The 22,556-nt window shown below is 38.1% G+C and overlaps 1 protein-coding gene across 7 annotated transcripts in view; it reads right to left on the bottom strand.

Moving 5' to 3' along the window:
* Positions 1-4,329: 4,329 nt before the first annotated feature.
* Positions 4,330-22,556, bottom strand: part of HMG20A (high mobility group 20A) — a 43,815-nt gene continuing 25,588 nt past the window's right edge. For all 7 annotated transcript variants that reach the window (XM_055805511.1, XM_055805496.1, XM_055805520.1 and 4 more), the window contains 8 exons: positions 20,845-20,992; positions 19,270-19,485; positions 16,095-16,227; positions 15,692-15,723; positions 11,353-11,428; positions 10,257-10,472; positions 9,451-9,594; positions 4,330-7,159 (listed from right to left, as the gene is read on the bottom strand). In XM_055805511.1, the coding sequence (XP_055661486.1) occupies positions 9,458-9,594; positions 10,257-10,472; positions 11,353-11,428; positions 15,692-15,723; positions 16,095-16,227; positions 19,270-19,485; positions 20,845-20,992 (958 nt within the window). In that variant the 3' untranslated portion in view covers positions 4,330-7,159; positions 9,451-9,457. The remainder of the gene's footprint in view (positions 7,160-9,450; positions 9,595-10,256; positions 10,473-11,352; positions 11,429-15,691; positions 15,724-16,094; positions 16,228-19,269; positions 19,486-20,844; positions 20,993-22,556) is intronic.

Genomic DNA, 22,556 nt, shown 5'->3' on the forward strand with positions numbered 1-22,556 from the left:
TCTGTAGAAGTGTTTAAGAGAACTGAAATCTTTTGAGGACAATATCAACACCCTCTATAATCTATACTTACAGACAAGGAAAACAGCATCTGTACTGCTGTTTCAGAGCATATACAACATTCATGCTATAAAAGCCACAGCCCTTTCTGGGAAAGCTGTTAGATTAACTTTCCCGAGCTTCTCACTCTCCTGACTTGGCCATGCTGCTGGCTTGCACTTCCGATAAATTTGCTGCATCTCCTCCTCCAGTCCAAGCAGTTTACCTCTCTTCCTCCAATATTAAAGAAACAAAAACAATTTGGGCAGGAATTTGAACTGTTATAGCGGAAAAGAAACTTCCTCTGAGATGAATTACAATACTAATACAGTTGTTAACATCCATTTTGAAGGGTGAGGGGTTGAAACAGTGTTTATAGGCCTAACCTTTCAGCTTGGGATTTCTCTGCAAGTGTCCTGGACTTAAGCAGTATTATTTTACATAAATTAGATAAGGGAATTCTCTCTTGACTAACACTGGAACAGGTTTAATAAAACTAAAACTGCCAATGTGAGACAAAGAGAAATCCCATGGTACTATTACTCCAGAATGAAAACTAGATCTCTTTTTGATTCCCAGACAGCCAGGTATTCAGTTGCTGTGGGTATCAATTCTTCTATTCAATTCAGGGAAGCCTGAATATCTAGCAACCAAGAATTTGGATAGCCAGAACTCTTTATACCGTGTATTTAGAATTAAATTTATAAACAAAAAGATCAGATGGACTTCAATGCACAGACACACTTTTAGTGAAAAGTGAGAATGCCTTTCACTTTCCAGAGCATGAATGACCAAAGCTACAAACCTGTAAATAGTAGTATTTAACAACTGTAGGACACGAACCATTTCATCAACAAGAAGAGAAACCACAGGATCTTAAAGTCCTCTTATATCTCAAAATAACTTCCATCAATTCAGTAACATAGACCCATTATGATGTAATATCAACAAGACCAGATTTTTAAACCATACTGAATTAGCATAAGCACAGGGGACAGCTATGGGGCCAGGGTAAAGCAGCACCAGAACCCTGTTCCAAGGCCTGAGCAGATATGCACATAAGAAATGAATTCTAACAAATTGCTTAAATATTTATGCTTACCATATTCAAGTCAAACATACATATGTTACTAAGTCTGGAAGAATATCCTGCTTATGTTATTCATAATACCCTTTAATTACTTTTTCTAAAGCTTATATTATATAGGCAGTAGCACTTGTGACTAGCTGAAATCTTTTCCACTTACCAGCAGAAGAATCAAAGTTTTCTTTTTATTAAAGCCAGAGAGCTTCTCAACTCTTTAATCAAAACTTTCCTTTCCACATGCCACAAGCAACTTGCCTAACATTAGCAAAATGTACTGATACCTACACTTTCTTGGAGAACCTTGTATTTCCACAGTCTCTAATGTAAAACAACTTTCCTTTTAGTATTGCAAAAATAATTTGTCCCACGTTACTATTATGAACTGCTGGAGCCCCCAACAGGCCCCTTCAGAATCCCACTGTACTATTTATCATGTTAAAAAGGCAGTATGTTCTCTTCCCCTAAAACATGCAAGCTAGGGCACAAGTTTTACTACATAGAACAGCTTCTGGTATCAGTGAATTACTTATATATACTTACAGAGAAGGATGGAGGCTTGATTTCTTATGACCCAAACCTGGATATAAAGACACAGCATGAAGGCATTAAAGGAAAAAGAGCAATTCTAAATAGAACAATATACCTAGTCAGCAACATGCAATGGCCTCAAATCCCATAAACTGGTTATCCGGATACACTGTTTTCGGTACTTTTTAAAACGCATCCCCATTGAATAAGGATTTCTAGATATTTTTTTGGAATACATGCTTCCTCAGGGTTTTTGTTCTAAGATGTGCTTCATTATTTTTTCTTTCTGTTTCTGATCTACAGCACTGATGTGGCAAGTAATTTTGAGAGTTAATTTCTGTGAGTGTAAGTCTATTCAACTCAGTGGAACTATTCACCAGTAGAAAGTTGACCTCATGGTTAAGCACTTCAAGATCAGGACCTAAAACCTTGCTTAACTATTTTCACATGACTCAGTTCTCCACTCAACTCACCAAGCTTCTACATTGTTTCTCTACTTCTCCATCTCTGTGCAGGTCTTTTCAAGTATTACTTGAGCACTTCATGAATTATCAGAACTGATGAAATTTCAGTACTGATTTCCCTTATTAGAAGATGCATGCAAATAAAATCCGGATAGTTTAAAATAAACATTGATTTTTAAAGCTACAGAGCTGTCTGAACACTGTGTTGTAGCTACAAACGCACAAAAACACATTAAACATGTGTTGCCTTTGTCCTCATATGAGGGCAAAATGTAAGTCAAAGACGGAAAATGAAAGAATAGTAGTTCATCCATCCTACCACCCTCCTGACATAACTTTGAAATAGAGATCACACAGTAGCCATAGCTCAGTGCTATCTCCCACCAGCATCACATCTCTTTTCTTTACGGTTTTCTCTAAGTTATACCTAGATGTGTTTTCACATCTAATATCATTTGTATAGCCAGCTTTTCCTCTTGCTGCCCTCCAAAACTGTACTTGCAAATATTCTAGCTGCATTTGCTTGTCATTGCTTTGGTACAAATATTCAAAAACTTACATTGCACAGATGTCCACACACCAATAATACACTGAAGCGTCAAATCTTCATAAACTCCAATTTTTATATCTTCAGATAAACAAACCATCAGTGTCTACACATTAAATGATAAAACCCCAAACCCACAGCATGAAAATTACAGGTTTATTAATGTAACCCATACATCAATTCCTATAAACGCTATTCCTTCTGTTACATAATGGATGTGGATACTTGCGCACACACCAAAATGGTAAAATACATACAAAATCCATAGATTTCGCAATTAGAATGGCAAAACATGAAGTTTAAGTTTAAAAACCCTCAATACTTTCAGCAATGAAGAAGAAAGAAGCAATAAAACTATTCCCAGTTCACAAGCAGAAAAATTCTATGTAGGAGTAGAGGATAGACGAGTATATTCCTGACTCAAGGACAGAACTGAACTGAAGCAAAAAGATTAAAAAAGACCTGATTCCAGATTCCAAATACATTATCAACAGGAACGTGCCTGAGGAAAGAGGAAGTGATGTCTTCCTCTAAAAAGAGCCCAAAGCCCTCAAATCCCCCTAATTTCCCTTAAATGATTATTAATCATTGGTACAACTGACCATCAGCAGACTAAACAGGGGTAAAACAGGAAAAAACAGTGGAAATATTACACTATACTACATTGTCTTAAGCTGAGCATGATTGACTACCATCTGCTCCTGGTACAATGTACAGCACCACAGGCTGGAAAAGAACTAGATCTTTGTCTTGTAATGAACTCATTGCTGCTTTTGCTTATTTTTTTCCTCCAAGTGTACACCTGTTATAATATTACCTTCTCCAGCTCTGCACTAGCCAGTGTCACATGGCAGCTATTGTCCTATAAATTTCCCTATGTTCCTTGTATTTTTTAATATCTTCACAATTTCATAATTTGTGTTTTAAAAAAAAATCTCCAAAGCATTGTAAAATCTAAACATGCAGTCTGTTCCAGATAGCAGAGAGTATCTGAACCAAGCCTGTTGGCATACAGAAAGAGCAGGCATTAATTTGGCAATCCAAGTAACGATGTGACCACAAAGGTAACAAAGACATGGCTGCTTACAGCACTGTGACCTCAGAAAGAGCACCAGTGCAGGCAGAAGTCATCCAAACTCCTCCATAGAGGATTTACACCCAAAGTACAAATTTCATGAGGCTACAGTTTGGCTCCATACTCAGCATGCATAAGAAAAGATACATAATAAAAATCTAGTGGGGGTAAAGGAAACTAAAGGGGGGGGGGGGGGGGGGGATAGGTATGATACAGAAGGTTCTTATAGGATGAGAAAATAAATGTGGCGGTGGGAGATTAGGGAAGACAAAGAAAGGCAAGGACGTCAAAAAAGGGCTGAGGGAGAGACTCATGACATTTTTATAGTTGAGTTGTGAAACAAAGATGACGGGAAGTGCACTGATAACAATTAGCTATAACCAAAGATCTCTGAAGTTTGAAGTTTTCATCACTATAAATAATAACTACTTCCTTTAGCTTATTCAGAAGGAGATAAACTTAGGATGGACAGGGGGAAGGGGCACATTATTTCCTTTCAAAGGTTAGTGTGGAGTTGCCAAAATCTCTCAGTCAAGACAGCAGTGCTAGTAATAGTTCTTTCATGAAAATGCACTTAAAATTGAATCAAAATGAATTCAATGTGGAATCATTTTAATGAAGCAAGTGTCAAACAAGCACATCAAATTCTTAAAAACAAAGGAACTTCAAAGTTTAATTACAAAAACATTGTACAGAAAACTTGGCATCTCAACAATTCCAAACACATCAATCCAGCACATGGCTTCTGTTTTCATATATTTCTCAACACTTCTTTAAGCAACAAAAGTATTCTATCTCGCTCTTCTTCTTGACACCCACTTATTTTTTACTTTTTTTTTTTTATTCAACCAACACTGAAAAATGTAAACTGAAGTGACACTCTGAAAACAATGGAAAGACAAAAAACATTTTTACAGGGTTAATCAATGTAAATAAGAAACTTCTTACTGAGGCAAAACATTATCTGTCACATCATTAGCGGGCAAGAACTTAGTCTTCCCCCAGATGCTTTAAGACAGGTATACCATCTCCCTGCCTCCCTTGTTGGAAAAAGCAAAAGATTTGTCAGCTCTCAGCTAATAATATCACATTAAATTTCTTATCCCATAACACTGGCATGCTGCTCAACAGACTGATGTATTAGCAGTACGTCACAAACTGATAGCTCCACTGAATTTATGTAAGCAGGGGCAGCCTGCAGCCAGCCCCATACCTTATCTACATTATGTGTACGTCACAGCCTGGAACTGCATCCTTCCATTATATGACATAGCAATTTCTGGAGTCTTCATGGGATACAACTCCAGGGATTAGGTAAGATGCCAGAGACTAACTCTAGACTTCTATAAATCAACTTTTTGGCTATGCAGTGCATTTTGGCCACTTCAATATAACTCAAATATCACTAGTTCTAAAAGACAAGATACACACAGGTGATGAAGTTATCGCTGCTTCTTCTGGAGACATTATTAACCTTTAGGAATCCTCCACCCCCCCAGCCCCAAGTAACTGTTATAGAATGTACTAAAAAAGTTCATGCCAACATCAGCTGGTCTCATCCATGATAAGGAAAACGAAGGTCAATGCAGCAAACTGAGATTCATTTTTGTGAAGTCTTGAAAATGAGACCGAAGACAAGAGAAAGGAGTTTCCTCCCTGAAGGAAGACTTGCATTTACATGGAAATCCTTGCTGCTCAGCTACAGCAATAACCCCATGACTAAGTGGAGACCTGACATACAACATGTTGACCTCGAGATGGCTTCAGGCAAGAACAAAATCCATGTGTATAGCGTGGGAAAAGAAGAAACTGCTTTTTAGTCTTCAAATACTTGTGTCACAGATACATTAAAGTGATGCTGACTGCAATGCACTCCAGTAATAAAAGCAATCTCCAATTCTTAACAGGGGAATTGTAAAGATTTCTTACGTAGGAGCAAGGAGATTGTCATGTGGAAGAGCATTTCAACCACTACCATAAAGCACAGAGATGTCCAACAAGTGCTCAACCAAAGTCTGAATTAACAGTTTGACAGGAACCAAAGGGCAGCAAATGATTTGCATAAGTTAGTGCAGTCAGTAGATGCCTTCACCTTTGATAGGAGGTGCAGTGTAGCTCAGCAAGATCAAAGTCTAGCGTGCAAAGTCCTACCTGATTAAGTGAAAGGCCATTTAGGTCACACTGGAACATAATACGCTGAATGCTATAGGCTCCACAAGCTGTACTTTAACTGTATAAAAGGTAAAAGCACTTACAGGCTGTAACGTAGAATTCTGTGGACTGCTATGTGGACCTAACTGCTAATAGCTTTCTCTGCTCTAATAATAATTCATGCAAAAATACATGTGCTGCTTCCAGGCATATTGGTTCCCAGCACTGTGATTTCAGGAGGGCAGACAAAAAAATGCAATCCCCCTGCCCGCTTCTGTTTTTATAGAGTAATGTTCTCACCATGAGATCATTCTCTTAAAAACAAGGCAGTACCATTAAATGAGACTGAGCAACATATCAGATGAAGGGGAAGCTCTGTGGTTTAAAAATGGAGATTCCTATTTTCCCTGCTGAGAATGACTAACATTTCTCTTTCTTTCTTACCATTAACTGTGTTCTAGCAAAATGCTCCACCAAACATTTTCAAGAGATAACAGGAGCCCTTCACAGAAGAGCAGGACACTATGTGCAAGAGAGGTGCTTGAAGAGACAGAGGAGAGAAGAAGTCTGTCTCGTAGCAGAATCAAGTCACAAAGCATCAACCACAGCCAGTCTCTAGCAGGGAGCAAACTCACATTGCTGAAGTTGCGGGCTAACACAAAAAAACCCAGGATTCTGCTTAAGAAAAGCTTATATAAACATAGCAGGGAGGGTAGGACAAGACAGTGCACCAACGAAGACTGCCTATTATAGCAGAGAACACAAGCACTGCTGTCCAGTACTGCAAGTATCAGATAACAAGATCAAAAGAAGAAAACTAAAGCAGAGGAAGGTAATCCCGCAAGATAAACATGAAAGCAAAATAAAAACCACTAGAAGACGTTAGGCAATATAACAGATCAAAATTATTACTACAACACACAGGCTGACCATTCATTTCACAAACTGCGAGATTTCATCTCCATAGTCAGCCAGTCCACAGAACATATGCACCCTCACACTCCGCAAAATTAATAAGAAACTGAAGATTGCACAAAAGTTGCATGCTCTTAAATGTTTACACAGAGGACAGTTCCAAATGTTTAGTGGGTGGTATCTGTGGCTTCTTAAGACCTTTTAATGCATCGATCTGTTTGTCTCACTGACAAACCACAAAGGCAGGGACCAGGACAAACCTGTGATTCTGCCTCCCACCCCTAGTCTTTCCCTCATGGCTTCTTATTCCACACTGGCCAAAAAAATTTTGTAAAGCATCCCTGGGTCACAAGACCTGCAGATGAAACAGAAAAATAAGTGTTAGTCCTGGAAGACTGTAATCATCTAAATCGGCACCGCAACATTATTTTTTGGATGATTTATCTGAAAACATAATATTAGTAACTATAGCAAAGAAGCCTACAGAGACAGAACTGTAACTGAATTCCTGTTTTCATCCAAAGAACAGAGCGCTAAATAACAAAACCCTTCCTCTTCTCCCCCACATACTGCTTGCACAAAGAAGTTCTTTACCATGCAGTAAAAAAACACCAAAACACAAAACCCAGTAGAGACAAATAGTCACTAAATACAATGTACTAAGCCACTAAAAAAACCCCTCAGTTCTATGAAATAGTGGCTTTCAAGAGCATCATAATAAATAGATTTTTCAATGAAATTATTTGTAATGTGGCTCAACCTCAAACAGACCATTTGTTTGATAAGAGATAACATTTAGGAGAATTAATATACTTCATACACATGTTAAAAAAGGGATAATGATGACAACAGTTCGCTGGTACAGTTTATTAGATGTCAGCTGAACCTTTTTATGCAAAGCTTCCCTCTTTTCTAGGGAAGCTCTACGTTTTTCAAGGTTTGCATCCAATAAAGTCCCACTTTATCCCTTCTAAGATTTTTCCACAAAATATAATCACTGCCAAGTGAATGTCAGTGTAATTAACAGCCCTATGAAATACCTGATTATATCTAGTTACATACATGTCTTTATATAATGAAACTAGGTGATCATTAATCACATTTTTAATTGTTTCACACTGTTTTGCTCCTGGAACGAGGGAAGATATTGGTGGGAGGGGAAAGAAAGGAATGAAGTCCTATTTTTGCACTATAAAATAGAAGGAAGAATTCTAAAGGAAGAATTATTTTTTCCAAACCAATGACAGCTGAATCTAGTTTACCCAAGAAAAAGTTACCTGCATTTTTAGGAACATATAAATTGTTCATCACTTAGGAAATATGAATCCACCTGACATGAGAACCGAAGTCTAGATTTTAGCAGCCTTGATATAATGATTTTTCTGGCAAGGTCCTTAAAGGACAAATATCTGTTTCAGGGCCTTGCATATCCTTCTAATAAGTGATTGATGAGAAACTCTTTTCCTTCTTATGCATTCTGTGAAACCTCCATCCCCCAATTCTCTTTCTGAGCCTGAATGCCAACTGAAAACAGTACACAAAAATGAGGACGTTGATGAGCTACTGAAAAATCTGAGACCTGGATATACAAGCTGTTCCCTTCATAAATAGCAGCAGTAAAGGCACTTCTTCATTCTGCTCGGAGCTCACTAATCTCTTAGAACTATAGTCTGTTCCATCTGGCTACCCTCTAGAAGGACAATGATCTTTTAGCTTAAGCCACACTTTAATGGGGAACATGTAATTAACTGTTCTACACAGTATCATGAAAGGTCAGAATCAGAAAGGGTAAAAAGCCCTGTCTTCGTATTTGCAGACAGCAACAATCATAGCTTTACTTGCATTTCTAAACACTGTTCAAGACATATACATGATCTCTACATAATCAATGCCTAAAGAATGGAGGTATGCACACAGTACATCTTTGTTGATTTTTCTACTCAATTCCCCCATTACAGTTTTCTAAGCTGTTGAACAGAAGCAAAACCACAGAATCATTAGCTCAGTAATAATTTACGCATAAGCCATATGATCATTAGACTCTCAGCAAATGCTATATATAGTCTGAACCACACATCAGTACTTCATTTACATGTAAACCTTTGTAACCAGAACAGTTTTGCTACAGGTGCTACAGAGCAAGTAGCTGTAAGGTATTTTCAGTTTAACAGAGTTGAGTTCACCTGTAACCTCCTGAGACAAAAAAAATATCTCTGTGACCACTGGAATCTATAATTGATGCAGATTTTTCAGATTTACTTTACTCAGGAAAAAAGGAACCTTCTTCTAAATTAGTCACTCTGTATGTAAGGGTTTTGGTTTGTTTTTTGTTTGGTTGGGTTTTTTACACTATTCCATCAGTATTTTCATTCAACTTGCACACACACAATGAATAATAATAGGACAAACAGCTAATTATGTCTTTATACAAGAGATCTTGGGGCTAAAGTGAATTTCAGAATCCTTTAATGTTGTTGGATATTTTTAAGCCCCTTTGACTTTCATTAAGTCAAACTGCTCCTGTGGCTTTGAAGAATAAAACTTTTTGATTGTACAATACAATGATCAGCACAAGAATCAGTCAGAACAAGTGCCAGAGGTACAAAGTAGACACCAAACAAAAGCAGCCTAAGAGCAAACACTTACCCAGTCACTAGCGTTCAAGTCTGTTTACTACATCTCGGACTGTGGCTATGAGGTTCTCATTCTCCTGTGGGTTAGCCATAATAATACTGTGCAGCCTATTCATGTAGGAATCAATAGTTTCCATCGTGGGTGTTTCCCCGCTACCTATAGTTAACGTAGTAAAATGAGCACAGAATATTTAGACGACAGCAGCAATTACAAAAAGTTAAGACGATGCTAAAGGCAATTTGTACGTACATGCAAACTGCTATAGGAGGTGATTTTGCCATGCACCACCTCTTGTGACAGATTCTGTAAAGTGATGTCCTCCTAACTCCACAAAGTGAGTAGTTCCAAGGATATCAGGACTAATGAAGCATGGTTCTCTTTGATTTGGGTCTCAGTTGATTATAACAACTGGGACTGCATTCATAGTATCTCAGTGGATTCCCTGGCATCTAACAATACAGATGCAGACTTTCTTTAAATCAAGGAACTTGCAAGTTCTGTCTTTTCTATTTAGTAACATTTTCACAAAACAAGTGAAGGAGAGCAAGGACTGAACATGTGTCTCACTTTATTAGGAAAAGTAAGAGTAGGAAGAAAAAAAAAAGCCATGTTGAAATAAAGCACTGACACTAAACCTTTCTCTGCATGCATTTTAAGATTTCATTATCAAATACAAAAAAGCTCAGAAACAGCCAAGACCACAGAACTACAACAGTAGGACACGCCTTGTAAATACACAACATTTATATAAACATAAAAAGATAAACTTAACATATCAGACATCCATAAGGGGGGGGGAAAAAAAAAAAAAGTCTCACCTGGTAGCGGGACTCCAGCAAAGCTGGTTGTGAGTGCTTGGCGTAAAGTCTCTAGATGCTGTTGCAGCACTGTGTTACGGCTCCGCTCTTGTATTACATCAACCTCCAATTTCTCCACTGCAGTCCGCATACTCTCAACATGTTTCTGCAGAGCAGCATTCCTCTCCTCAAACTCCATGTTGGATTTACGCAGCTGCCGCAGCTCAGCTTCACGTGCTGTGAATATCAACCCATCCCCATGTAGTCAAAAAACTATAAAAAACCATATCTGTGATTGGTAGGCAATAAATCAGAATTTTCTAGAGTGCTCAACTGATTATTACAAATGGTGCATTTTTGGTTTATAGATGAAAATGCATCATGTCATGGAGTGCCAACAGTAGTACTTAAATAGACTTGGGGGGCAGGGGGAGAGTAAAGAGAGAGAGAAATTAGAAGATATTCAAAGCATCAGAATGGAAGTGAATAGCAGAATTGATTAGGAAGGAATACTGCAAGACTGACTTCAAATGCATTCAGTATGACCTAGCTTAGCAACAGTGGTAAGAGGCCTACAGAGAAGACACCCATTACAAAAATACATTTCTTTTCATCATCAGGAAAAGTATCTGAGTCTGAAGTCTGTTCAGTCAAGAAAGTGTACGGGAAATCTGGCAAAAAAATCCTAAACTCTTGGGACATGCAGCTACAAAACCCAAACAGAGTAACAGAAAATCTATCAGTGTAATCTTCCAAATATCCAGAGGGAAAAAAATAAAATACTGTTATAAGTAGCCTCAATCATCATCATGGTACATCTTAGGTATTTCTTAATCCTACAGAACAGCAGATCCAACTTGGAATGGCTAGAATAACAGCAAGCGGAGTTTAACATTAGAAATATTCTCCAAAAAGAACAGTTTTGGAAGACAAAGCCAAGAAAAACTGCTGTTGCAGCCACTGTGTTCATACAGAGGTAAGGTAATAACAAACACTAATAACTCTATCCAAGATATTACTTGAGCTGCGATGGGACAGTACAAGGACTCTTCAGCTGGGCAGCATGTAGCAAAAACTTTGGAAAAGCAAAGAAGGGGCCCTCTAAAGTTTAATTTACCTTTACTATGATTCAGGAACTCTTCCGTGAAGATTGGAATATCAAAAACAGATCTCTCCTTTGTATCTGCTTCTTTCTACAAAAGAGAGTAATATATAGCTAAATACTGCTCGTTTTCAGGAATTCATGAAATTGTTTTGATCAAGAAAATGGAAAGAGAAGGGAGACCAAAAACTGAGACAGATGAAGAGCTGGGCGGACGGAAGACAATTCCAGCTACTACCAAGAAAGGCCAAAGGGTAGGTCTTAGCTTTTTAATATATAGGTTTAATAAAGGTCAAATACCATTATAAAGAAATACCATATAATGTACTAAAATACACACTTTCACCCTAATGACATTACACATCAGGATAATTTGGTTTTAAAACTATCAGAATTCATCTATATTTTCCACTGGAAAGCATTCCACCATCAGCCAACTGACACATCCTGAAATAGTCTATACAGGAATATCAACAGGAGATAAAGCGACCAAAATGCACCGGAAGTTTCCTGATTTTTTGTCTCACGCTTCCAAAGCAAAAGAGAAAACAGCCAGGAAAATCAACAGCTAAAGGAAAAATAAGCAACTCTTCCACAGTGCACCAATTCCGCATGTCTGTTTCCCAACTGGAAGAGATGTGCATTTTGACTCTGAAAGAGATGGGAGCTGCACAGTGGTTCAAGCAAGCCACACCTTTTTTAAATGATGTTGATGGATGCTGCCACTATTGAGAAGGAAGTCTATAAACACGATTTGCAAGAGTCTATGGAGAAAATCTGCTTACAGAGTACGTAGTATCTTGGAAGGCTAAAGGTGAATATGTATAGGTATATTTTGCTCTTAGAAAGCAGTCGTTCACTGTGGCTATGGCAATAGCCAATGTATGGTTTGTGACTATAGTAGGCTTTTTTTCTTTCCTTTTTTTTTTTTTTAAAAAAAAACACTTTTAAATCAGGAAATGCTCTATAACTTAGTCCAAAAGCATAAAAACCTTTATTTCACTGAGGGAAAAAGCCTACCACAATATACCTTAGTCACCATTTCTGCATGTCAAAAATCAACAGGAATTAATGCTTGCTTTAAAATCTGCATCGGTATTGACAAAGCCAATGCAAATTTGGTTTGATAAACTGCAGCAACTACAATCAACCTGTTACTTAATACAGAAAACAAAGTAAAGCATAAGAGAATGCCTGTGGAGAACAAAAGCTTTTCAAACCTCTCAAATGCCATAGTTGATAACACAACACAAACTGATCCTCCAAAATTATGCAGTGTCAAACATCATTTGGTACCCAGAAGAAAACGTAGATGCTTAACAGCTGCTAAGGAAATTCTGGCACCCAGAATACCACATTTGTGTCTTGCCACAAAGGGCACTTTGGGTGATCTGGCAGTCACTTGGCAGTCAACCAAGGCAAGACCAGATGGAACTTCAGTACCTTGGTCTCTACCTCAGGAGACTGTCAATTGATTGGGTTTTTTTTAAGTAAAAGAGAAGGTGAATATTATTGTCTGGTATAATTACAGCTAGGAAACTCTGTATGTGCTGTGAGAATTTACAAGCTCACTTGGCTTTAATCAGCTGAAGATATGCTAGAAACAGGTGGGACTAGAGGGACGGGAAACAAACCTTCCCAGCTCTGTGAGATATAGTAGGGTGTTGCTAGAGGATCATGACCACACATTCTTCACTGAAGTTTTGATACTTGATAGGGAAAAAGTCTCAAGAGTATGTATTTAGAAATGAGAAGTCATGTACAGAAGTGTGCACAACACATTCATTTTGTCTGAACACTCCCTAGGTGGCTAGGGATTAATTTCACCCCGTAATCTAGGATCTCAACATTAATGTGCACTAAGAAATGTTGGCAGTTATGAAGTTCAGTTAAAACACTAATGGGACATCCATCTTAGATATTCCAATTCACGCTTACTATTGCTACTTGCATGCAAAGAGGCACTGGCTCTAGTCATCACTGGCTCCTAGACAACAGATGGTGGAGAAGAGGGTACTGTGAAGAGGAGAGGTTATTCTGTTTACAGCTCTAGGATACAGGTTTTTCAGGTAAAACAAAAAAATTATTAAAGCAGTTAGATGAAACTGATCAGCTTCTGAAAGGCAACCAAGAAATTCAACTAAACAGAAGAGTAATAATGAATACCATCCGTGCTCTACCATTGCAGAATACATTACCCAGCACATAAAAGATACTCTTGAGAGCTCTGAAGCTTAAGGCATTCTGAGGTTCACTCAGCGTTAAAATCATAAGGTTTTGATCATCTCCTACTAAATAGGCCCAGTCTGTTCAGGTTACATACCATTTTGTCATCCCTCAAATCAAAATAGAAACAAAATTATTGTTTCTCCCATTTGCCTTAAATAAGATTGAGATGCTACCAGAGTGTCAACTATATAATACCATTCTCATCTGGTTATTAAAACTGATGCTGATCTTTGGAGGTTCTGGAACAAATCAGACTTGAAGTTCTTAGAGACATGGTAAAGTATGGTACAGAGAAAGCTGAGATGTTGGTTGGGGGCGTTTAGGCTCATCCTGCCTTGTATGGTCAGGTGCAGGCAACGTAAGGAACAGATATAATAAATATACTACTCCATGAAAAAAATGTTCTCAGAGTAGATTTTCTTCTTGTGCACTTACACTATGGCAGCCATTTCCCTGTCTTCAAAGGCTGTACATACTAGCAGGCAATGCCTAATCTCCCTGACACGGTGTATAAATCTTTGAAATCTTGCCAGCAAGATGTTGTGTAATTGACTGCATGAAGCTAGACCTACTCTGATTCTAACAGTTTGAGGAAAGAAGCAATAACAGAACAATGGAGAACAATCAACAATGGTTTGGCCACTGATGATGACAATTACTAGTTCTAGTGTATATTGCAATATGTCATATTTATGAAGCTAGGATTTGGAGGAAGAAAAATGTTCTATTTTATGCCCACAGATGAGCTCATTAAGACAGCATCTCCATGTTTTTAATGGCTATATCCGCCTACTAAAAGTTTCCTCTCTCCTTCCCAAGATTCATCCTTTTTTTTGTTGGTTTTTTTTTTTTAATTCTACTTAGTATTTGAACTGTACATTGCAATACTTTTTGGAAGTCATCTCTATATACAATATTTAAAATTAGTTCAACGCTGATTCACTGAAACTAAATCATGAACACCTAAGTGGAGTGAGGGGAAAAGGAAAGGTTTCTTTGACCATATGTTCTTATATTCTCTCAATAAATAATTTAATTGGCTCATATCTGGTAATCACAAACACAATAATAATAGTCAATGTGGATAAGTGAAAGCAGCAAGACAACAAAAAGCTTTAGTCCTGCTTCCAGTACTAACCTGAGTGTATTATTTGTAAAAGCAATCTAAAACTTTTCTGCTTGTTCTTTGCCTGTACAGGATTATAATACTTCTCCCTTGCAGAGAAGATGTGAAAGCCTATCGGGGATAAGCATGTGGAATTTTACAATATAAAGGTGAAAAATGCTGAGCAAACATGCAGCCTTTCAGAACAGGATGCCTGCCTAATGTGTTGCTAGTTCAACTATGTAGTAACTACCTGATGAGGCTTAAAAACCCCACAGGGTATGGAGGATTCCTTTATAATGGCATTTATGACATCAGATTTCAGCAACCTGTAGTTTGCCACCTCTATAATTTAAAGGTTATGTAAACATGGCAATTAACCTAGAACTTGAAGCCTTCAGTATTCTGGTTTTTGTACAAATAAAGACAAACTTAGACTGAGTGATTAAAGAATAAGAAATTCTGGGGACCACATACTTCTTCAAATTAATCTCACTGCAAGTACTTCCTTTGAGAGTTAATAAAAAGGTGTATCAAAAACATGAAACCAAAGCATCTTCCTGGAAGTGAAATTTATTTTCCTTAGACAAGACCAGTAGCTGTCTCTCAGCAGTGCACAGCCTTGTCAGTTCATTAAATTTTCTGCTTTGAAAAATTTCAAAGTAAAAATTTTGCAAGTTGAACCTCTAACATACTAGATACAGCTCAATTATACTGACTTACATCCATTTATTTAACATTACAAAACAGATCTGTTTTAAGTGTAACCTACACTCTCACTCTATCCTAGACCATTTGTGCCTGCCCAAGACTTAGTAAATTTAGTTTTCACCTTACTAGTGTGAGCCTAAGAGTACTCGGTTGTTCCTTTTGATCAGAAACTGCATAAGCAGAATTCATACTCTAAACCTCTAATTAGGGTCTTCAACTGGCATAAACTGGTTTTTATTGACTGCACTAGAAACTTTTGTCATCTGAAAATCTACCCACTGATGTAAAGGGTAGAATGAAGAGGTTTACCTCATGATCATGGGCTGGCTGTCTTGCTCCATCTGAAAAAGAAAAAACAAACAAGAGATTCCCCCAAACCCGTAAGACTTGAGAAAACAAAAACCAAATTAAAGCAGCTACACAAACATAATCACAGAACAGTTATAGACCAAAAACTTGTGCAGCTTTCCTAGTAAGTCACATAGAAGCTGTGTCTAACTTTGGTGCTTTTAATGCAAATCCTCCAATAAATTTATATAGTTAAATTTACATAAATTAATCACTTTACACACAGCTGATACAAATGCCATAGAAAGAGCAAATCCACTTTTTAACAAGCCTTTAAATCAAAGGCTTTAAATGAGTGTCAGTTTACACAACTAGTTGTGAATCTTCTGTTGTTCCAGGAACATATTTTTGTCCCATTCAATACCTTGTCTGTGTGATTTGCCTTTTTGTCTGTCCTGTGCTTTCCTGCTAAAGACTTTGTAGGCTTCAGTCTTCTGATACTGCTCCAGCTCCCGCATATAACGCTCCTTATCTCTATCTGCTTCATCAAGGTATCGCTGAAACAAAAAAGTCCAAGAGTTTCAGGGAGTTTCCTCCCCTTCAGGAGGAAGGGAAGAAAAACAACTTGTCAGATGAAGTGCTGATCCATTTCACCTATGCAAACAGGAAAGGAGTGAAGAAACAATGAGAATGTACGTGAGATGCAAAGATATAAGACTTCTGGATAATATTACTGCATTCTGGTGTCCTTTTTTTTTTTTTTTTTTTTTTGTAATTCAAGTCACTATTCTGTTCACTCTTTTTTGTTAGATCTAGAAGTAACCTGCTACTAAGCTACTCAATTGAACTGAATATCACCTATGTAGGGACTTCAGAATTGCCTTTCTGTGGCCAGGATTAACTGCTGCCAAGCAGGAATGCCTGAACAGATCAAGCTTTAACGTTCAGATCTGTCACAGCAGGGTTCCAATACGCCCTTGTTTTCATGCTCCACAGAAAAAAAGCACTACCACTCTACTACCACACACTTTGCCTGTCTAAGAAGCAAACAAAACATCATGGCTATTGGAAAAAGAGTAGCATAAAGATAAAAGAGCCCAGGTGATATCAATTTAAGCTATCAACGATTAGGTTAAAAGAAAACTTCAGGCCAGAAAAAAAAAAAAAATAATCACACGTGCATAATAGAATGAGCTTAACTGGAGAATTCTTCAGGGGAATCGATGAACTGAAAACAATTTAAGGAGTGGTCACAACACTTACTAAAGGGATTATTTCAAGAAAAAAGTAATTTCCCCAATTTTTCCCCGCAACAAGTTTAAAATTCAATGGAAATAAGTATTCAATCTGAGTGAACATTAGTCACTGGGTATGCCTTTTATTTTCATTAAGTCATCACACCAATACATGTAATAGTTATAAATTTCATGCATTTGCAAAACTCTTGTGACCCTGCTGCGGACACTGTTAACCTTCTGGACTGGGGTGCAAATTTAGTGATGCTGGGTTTGCGTTTCTTTTGGATATTGTATTCTTCCAGAAGACATTAATTCTTCTCTTCTATCTCCAGCAATATGCTGCTAAAAGAGTACAGTAACCGAGTCAAAAACAACACAAGTTTTTCCTGCTTAACTTGCGTTTTGGATGGATTTTCTTACAGAAAGATTTCTGATGCACTACCTGTAAGTAGATGTCCTAGGTTTTCTAGCACAAATCTATACAGTTCTTTAAATATTTCCCCATACAAGGGAACAAGAAGAAGAATGATTTTTAGGGTGTTTGCTCTATGACTATAGTAACGGTCTTTTTGGAGTGGAGACTCACTATTTGGTCCGTCCAGTCAGCTCAACGGTCCTTGTGCTCACCAAATAGCAAAGGAAATAGCAGGACTGCAGGGCTGGAACAGGGGAAACGCGAGACTTGCCCTTCAGCTGTTATATTGGACAACTAGTTTGCTGTTGCTGGAGCTCAGATGCAAGAGCAGGATTTCAGACACACTTTTCCCCTGGATTACAGGACACTATCCCACACACAGCAGTATATATACTATGACTCCACTGCTTGTTTCAGAACAACTTCATAGTTGTTAGCTAGCCAAAACCAACTTACTCAGCTTCAACAAGAAATTTTGGCTGTTGTATTAGAGATAGGGGTTCCCAAGCAGCAGTGGCCTTCACTGCCTTAGTAAAAAAGGGCAGGAGAAACTGAAGGGAAGGAAGTGCTCAGCAGCCTTTCCCTGACCTGCTATAGACTAGAAACTCACAGCTTTACTCAAAGTACAGATTCCCTGGGGCTTCAAAAAGCAGCACACAGAATAGAGATTTGAACTCAATCTCCTTCTTCCTAGTTTAAAAAAGGTAAAATAAAAATCTGTCTTGGATACGATAAGAATATGTTAAGGGCAAGGGGTAGAGGGGCAGAATGTCTTACTCTCTTCCCTCCCTCTCCCAGCAGACAGCAACATTATTCTCACTACAGATGGGTTACCAAATCAACTGCTTTACTGTTACACAAATTTTCCATTATGATTTACACAGTATGCCGATGCACCATTTTGTAATATCTCTGTATAACGTACATTCTACAAGCCTAGTAAAAAGTGACAAAAGGAACTCTTGTTTTTTGCTTCATCCAGCCAACATAAAAACTTAAGCGTTTTGTCCTTAAAGTATCTTCAAAAGCTTAAATGTCCTGATAAATTCATGTGATAACATCAAGTTGCACTGTGACTGAACTACTGCTTTCCTGTAATCTCCCATTGGCAATGAGGTGCAGATGGCCACACACCCATTAGCAATTACAAAGTGCTCTCTGGAAGGAGTTAAAAGAACCAGACCCGACACTGCCCTGGTCTTCATTCACCTATCAGACCCTGCAGAAGGCCACAGCAGTCCCAATTAGAAGACATCACGTTCTGACTGAAAGGTGGGAAAAACCCTTTCCCTGAGTTAACGTGTGTAGAAAATAGAACAAGTAACTCACTGTCCCATCCATCATACGGATCTCAACTTTGTTTCTAGGGCTAACAATACTTTAAAACATTGTCTAGAAGTTCATTCATGTTAACCATCTCCTTCAGTAACCTGTCCTTTCAGGTCTGCTTGTCTTAGATTAAGACACCAGATGTTTATATACATTGAGGAGTTTATAAAATAAACAGAACTGCAAAATCCTTCAAGGAGTTCTGAAATTCTGCTAAGTTCTCCTCAGCCACAGTGAATAAATGCCTGCCTCATCCTTCTAGTGACTTTGGCTTTGGAAACCAGTAGGTCTCAGCTGTAGAGGAGTTAGGTACAACAGAGTTACACCCAGATGAATCACGCAAACCCTGCGATGTCTCAGCAGAGCAATCCCACCTGTTCTGCATATATCCTGGCACTGTCTAGAGGACACAGTTCTCCTCAAGTCACACCTGGATGAGATGCTACAGACCTACCGGCGTTCATTATTTGAACTCTGGAGGATCAGCACCCCTTATTTTGAAATATATTCCTAACCACAACTTTAATCAAAAGCCTATGTTAACTTCCTCACTAAACAGCAATATTCCCATTTAACAGTAATCATAATCCAACAAGGAAAAGGGAGTTTAATGGTACCCGTTTCTCCTCAGGAGGCAGTTTACTCCATTCATTGCCCAGCATCCTGGTGATCTCTGGGAAAGGGACTTCAGGCCTCTTCGCTCGAAGCTGCTCCCTACGCTCATTCATGAATCGCACATACCCTGTGAGGGGGGATTTGGGGGCATTGGTGTCCCTAAGGGGTTTCTTCCTCTTTCTCCCTTTGGCCCAGCCTCCTCGTTTAGTTCTTTGCTGCTGCAAAATGAAAATGGAAGAAAATTCAGATTGAAGGAAAAGAATTACCACCTCTGGAAGGAATAAATACTCATGTCTTAAGCATTTTAATCAGGAGTACACTGCTGCAATACATCTTTTTATGGACATAAGTTTCAAACCTTACTTTAGAGCAATCCTGACTTCAAGAAAAGCCAAAGAAGTCTCATTGTGAAAAGCTGTTTGCAGTATCTCCTGATCCACAGGGACAATAAAATAACATTTGCATCAACTACTGACTGTAAAACCACGAGGACTGATAACCCATGAAATTATCATCCTAGCTAATGCAACAGAATTTTTTTTTCTTAGTTGTTTAAACTTACTCTTACCCTCATATACCCTCCCCCCCCCCCCCAAGTCATTTGCCTCAGTATCATGTTTGGAGAGATTCTGTGTATTAGTTAACAATTGGTAACTAGCTACTTTGCCCCTTCCAAATCTTTCATCTTTGTGCATTATGTGCCCAAAATGTGGGTGAAAGGACAGGATACAGGCTTTTCTATTCTATTTTATAGGGTTTTTTTCCCACTAATCACCACCAATAGAGAGATGAACAAACTCCAAAGCAGGGAATATCTTGAGATTTGCCTGTGGCACACTGTGAGCTCACAGAAATAACATAATTACCACTCATCCTCTTGGCTTCATACTACTACTATAGCAATCTCTGGACAACACTGTTTTCTTATAGTACATACGCACAACTGTTCCACTACTTCTCATCTCTCCCCAGATCAACATGTCGCTGACATCAAGCTAGCTTCAGTTTCCCTTCTGGAATTTGACTACTAGTTCAATTAAAGAAGGACCTCATAGAAGAAGACAAACTACAAGGAGGAATGTTAAATGCATCTATCAAAAAAAACCTCAAGCCACTTTCTTGTCAAACTTCAGTACCTTCGTGTTTTAGTCACCAGGAATCAGTGCGGGATGGCACACAACATACAGTCTAAAGCAGCAAGCATAATGCTTTCAGAAACATCATTTACTCCTGAAAGAGTACAATGTCACCTTCCTGACTCACAAGAGAGAAAATAAATTGTGGCAGCTGAACATCCAGCCTTCAGAAAAAGACAGAATGCAGCACCAGCCTGTGGACGGGGCTGGCTCAGCTGGAGGGATGCATGCTGCTCTCTGTACACGAGGCCAGCCAGCTCTCCCCAGCCAGCTGCGTGCAGCTGTGCAACACAGGAGAAAACCAGAGAGAATCAAAAGATGAAAATGGCAAATGGATGAAAATTTGTGATCCTATCCAAAAAAATCTGAGTAGGTAAAGGCAAGCTATGACAAAACTCCATGCTTTTGCTTCATTGAGAATTCACTATTATTTCATCTCACCTCCTCCTCAGGCTTCTGCTCAGTGTTTTCAGCAGTATTAGAGGACTCATTCTGCAGCTGCTGAACCTGTGACAAATCCTCCACCAAATCTGGGTTATTCACTGACTGTGAAGCTCCACCACTGAATGAACTCTCAGAATGAGCTACTCTGAAAAAGCACATAATAGCAAAAGAAAACCCTTTAATCATCATATTGCTAAATAATTTCCTCCCTAAAACATGCAAAAATGTTGCAAATATATTCAGTTTTTATACTAGCCAGAAAAAAATATATATTTTAGAGTCATTTTTTATGAACTGGCTGTTCTATCCAAGGAACTGCTATAACTACCATAATTACTATGGACTTGCAAAGACAGTTTGATTTTCAAAGTGGTATTCTGTTTAATTTCTAGTGAAGCTTTTGATTATACAAACAACTGTCAAGCAAGTAAATGTCTGGATCAGAAATCAGAAAGCATGAACATACGCTTCTTCAAAAATACCGTAAGGATTTTGAAATTAATGGTTTCATCTTCAACCAATATACACCTTTCTGGATGCATTCACTGTATTTCTCCACAAATACGCTTAAAGGTTTGTGGTTGTGTACGATTTTGGATTGAACTCCATTCAACAATTTCCTGTTGATAAGCGTGGGTACTTAAAGCACCAACTTGACTAGGTCCTTACAGGCTCCTGAATGGCCACTAATTTTATTGCAAGAGCTGTATCAATCAACCTTACTTCAAGGGCAAGCTGTTTGGAGGTAAAACCAAAAAAAGCACGTACACAGAAATATTTCTGAAGGTAGGGAGACAAAGATAAACACGTATTTTGGGGCAACAACCCCACAGTCATTGTCACGACTTTGTTCTGTTGTGACAAATTAATATAAAATTTTGGGACTCATATCAGATTCCAATCCCTTTTTGAACCAGGCTAAAGATTACTTGGCCTTGCCCAGTTACATTCATGAAAATTACTACAACAGCAGTGTATGCTTCAAATCTTTCTTAATTTACTCAGATCTACAGCTGCTTACATGCACACCAGATTTTAAATATTTAAAATAATTGTTCCTGTTAACGTAGAATACAGCTATATAAAAATCAGAATATATTAACAGAATTGTTAGCTGAATGCCTACGGGAAAAGTTGTCTTTAAATAGAGAGAACAGTTTATTTTTATTACTCACTAATCAGCTATTGTGACATAATTACTAGTAAAGATACAAGGGCTGGAGAGATCTGTTCCTGACTTTCAGATACCAGATTGAGTTCATATTACTAACAGTTAGAGAAGAACAAAAGGAACAAAGCATACACATTTCTGTAAGTTAATTATATTTGGTACGTGTCAAAAAGAAAAATGGAATAATACAGTTTCTTAGAATCACTGTTACAGTTCTGTCCTGAAAAACAACTTATTTCTCAATTGTGATTTTAAAAGAAGCCACTGTTTCAGTCTGTAAAAGCAGAGTCAGTCTGACAAAAATGACAGACATCAGTTTCTCAGCGATTTTCAGAAATCAGTGATGAACAGTGTATTTTTAATAGAAATAATTTATGTAGCATGGACGACTGTAACACCCTTACTCTCTGCCCCCATCACGCTGTCTGTCTTTAAAATCCTAGTGAAGCAAACTTAAAAAGATAAGAAACATTCAACAAAAGTTTGTGATCATTTCCATCAGTTCAGAAGAGTCCTGGTTTCTTCTAAATACAGTCCT

Source organism: Falco peregrinus, chromosome 1 (assembly GCF_023634155.1).
Source record: "Falco peregrinus isolate bFalPer1 chromosome 1, bFalPer1.pri, whole genome shotgun sequence".
In the NCBI taxonomy this organism is placed as follows: domain Eukaryota; kingdom Metazoa; phylum Chordata; class Aves; order Falconiformes; family Falconidae; genus Falco; species Falco peregrinus.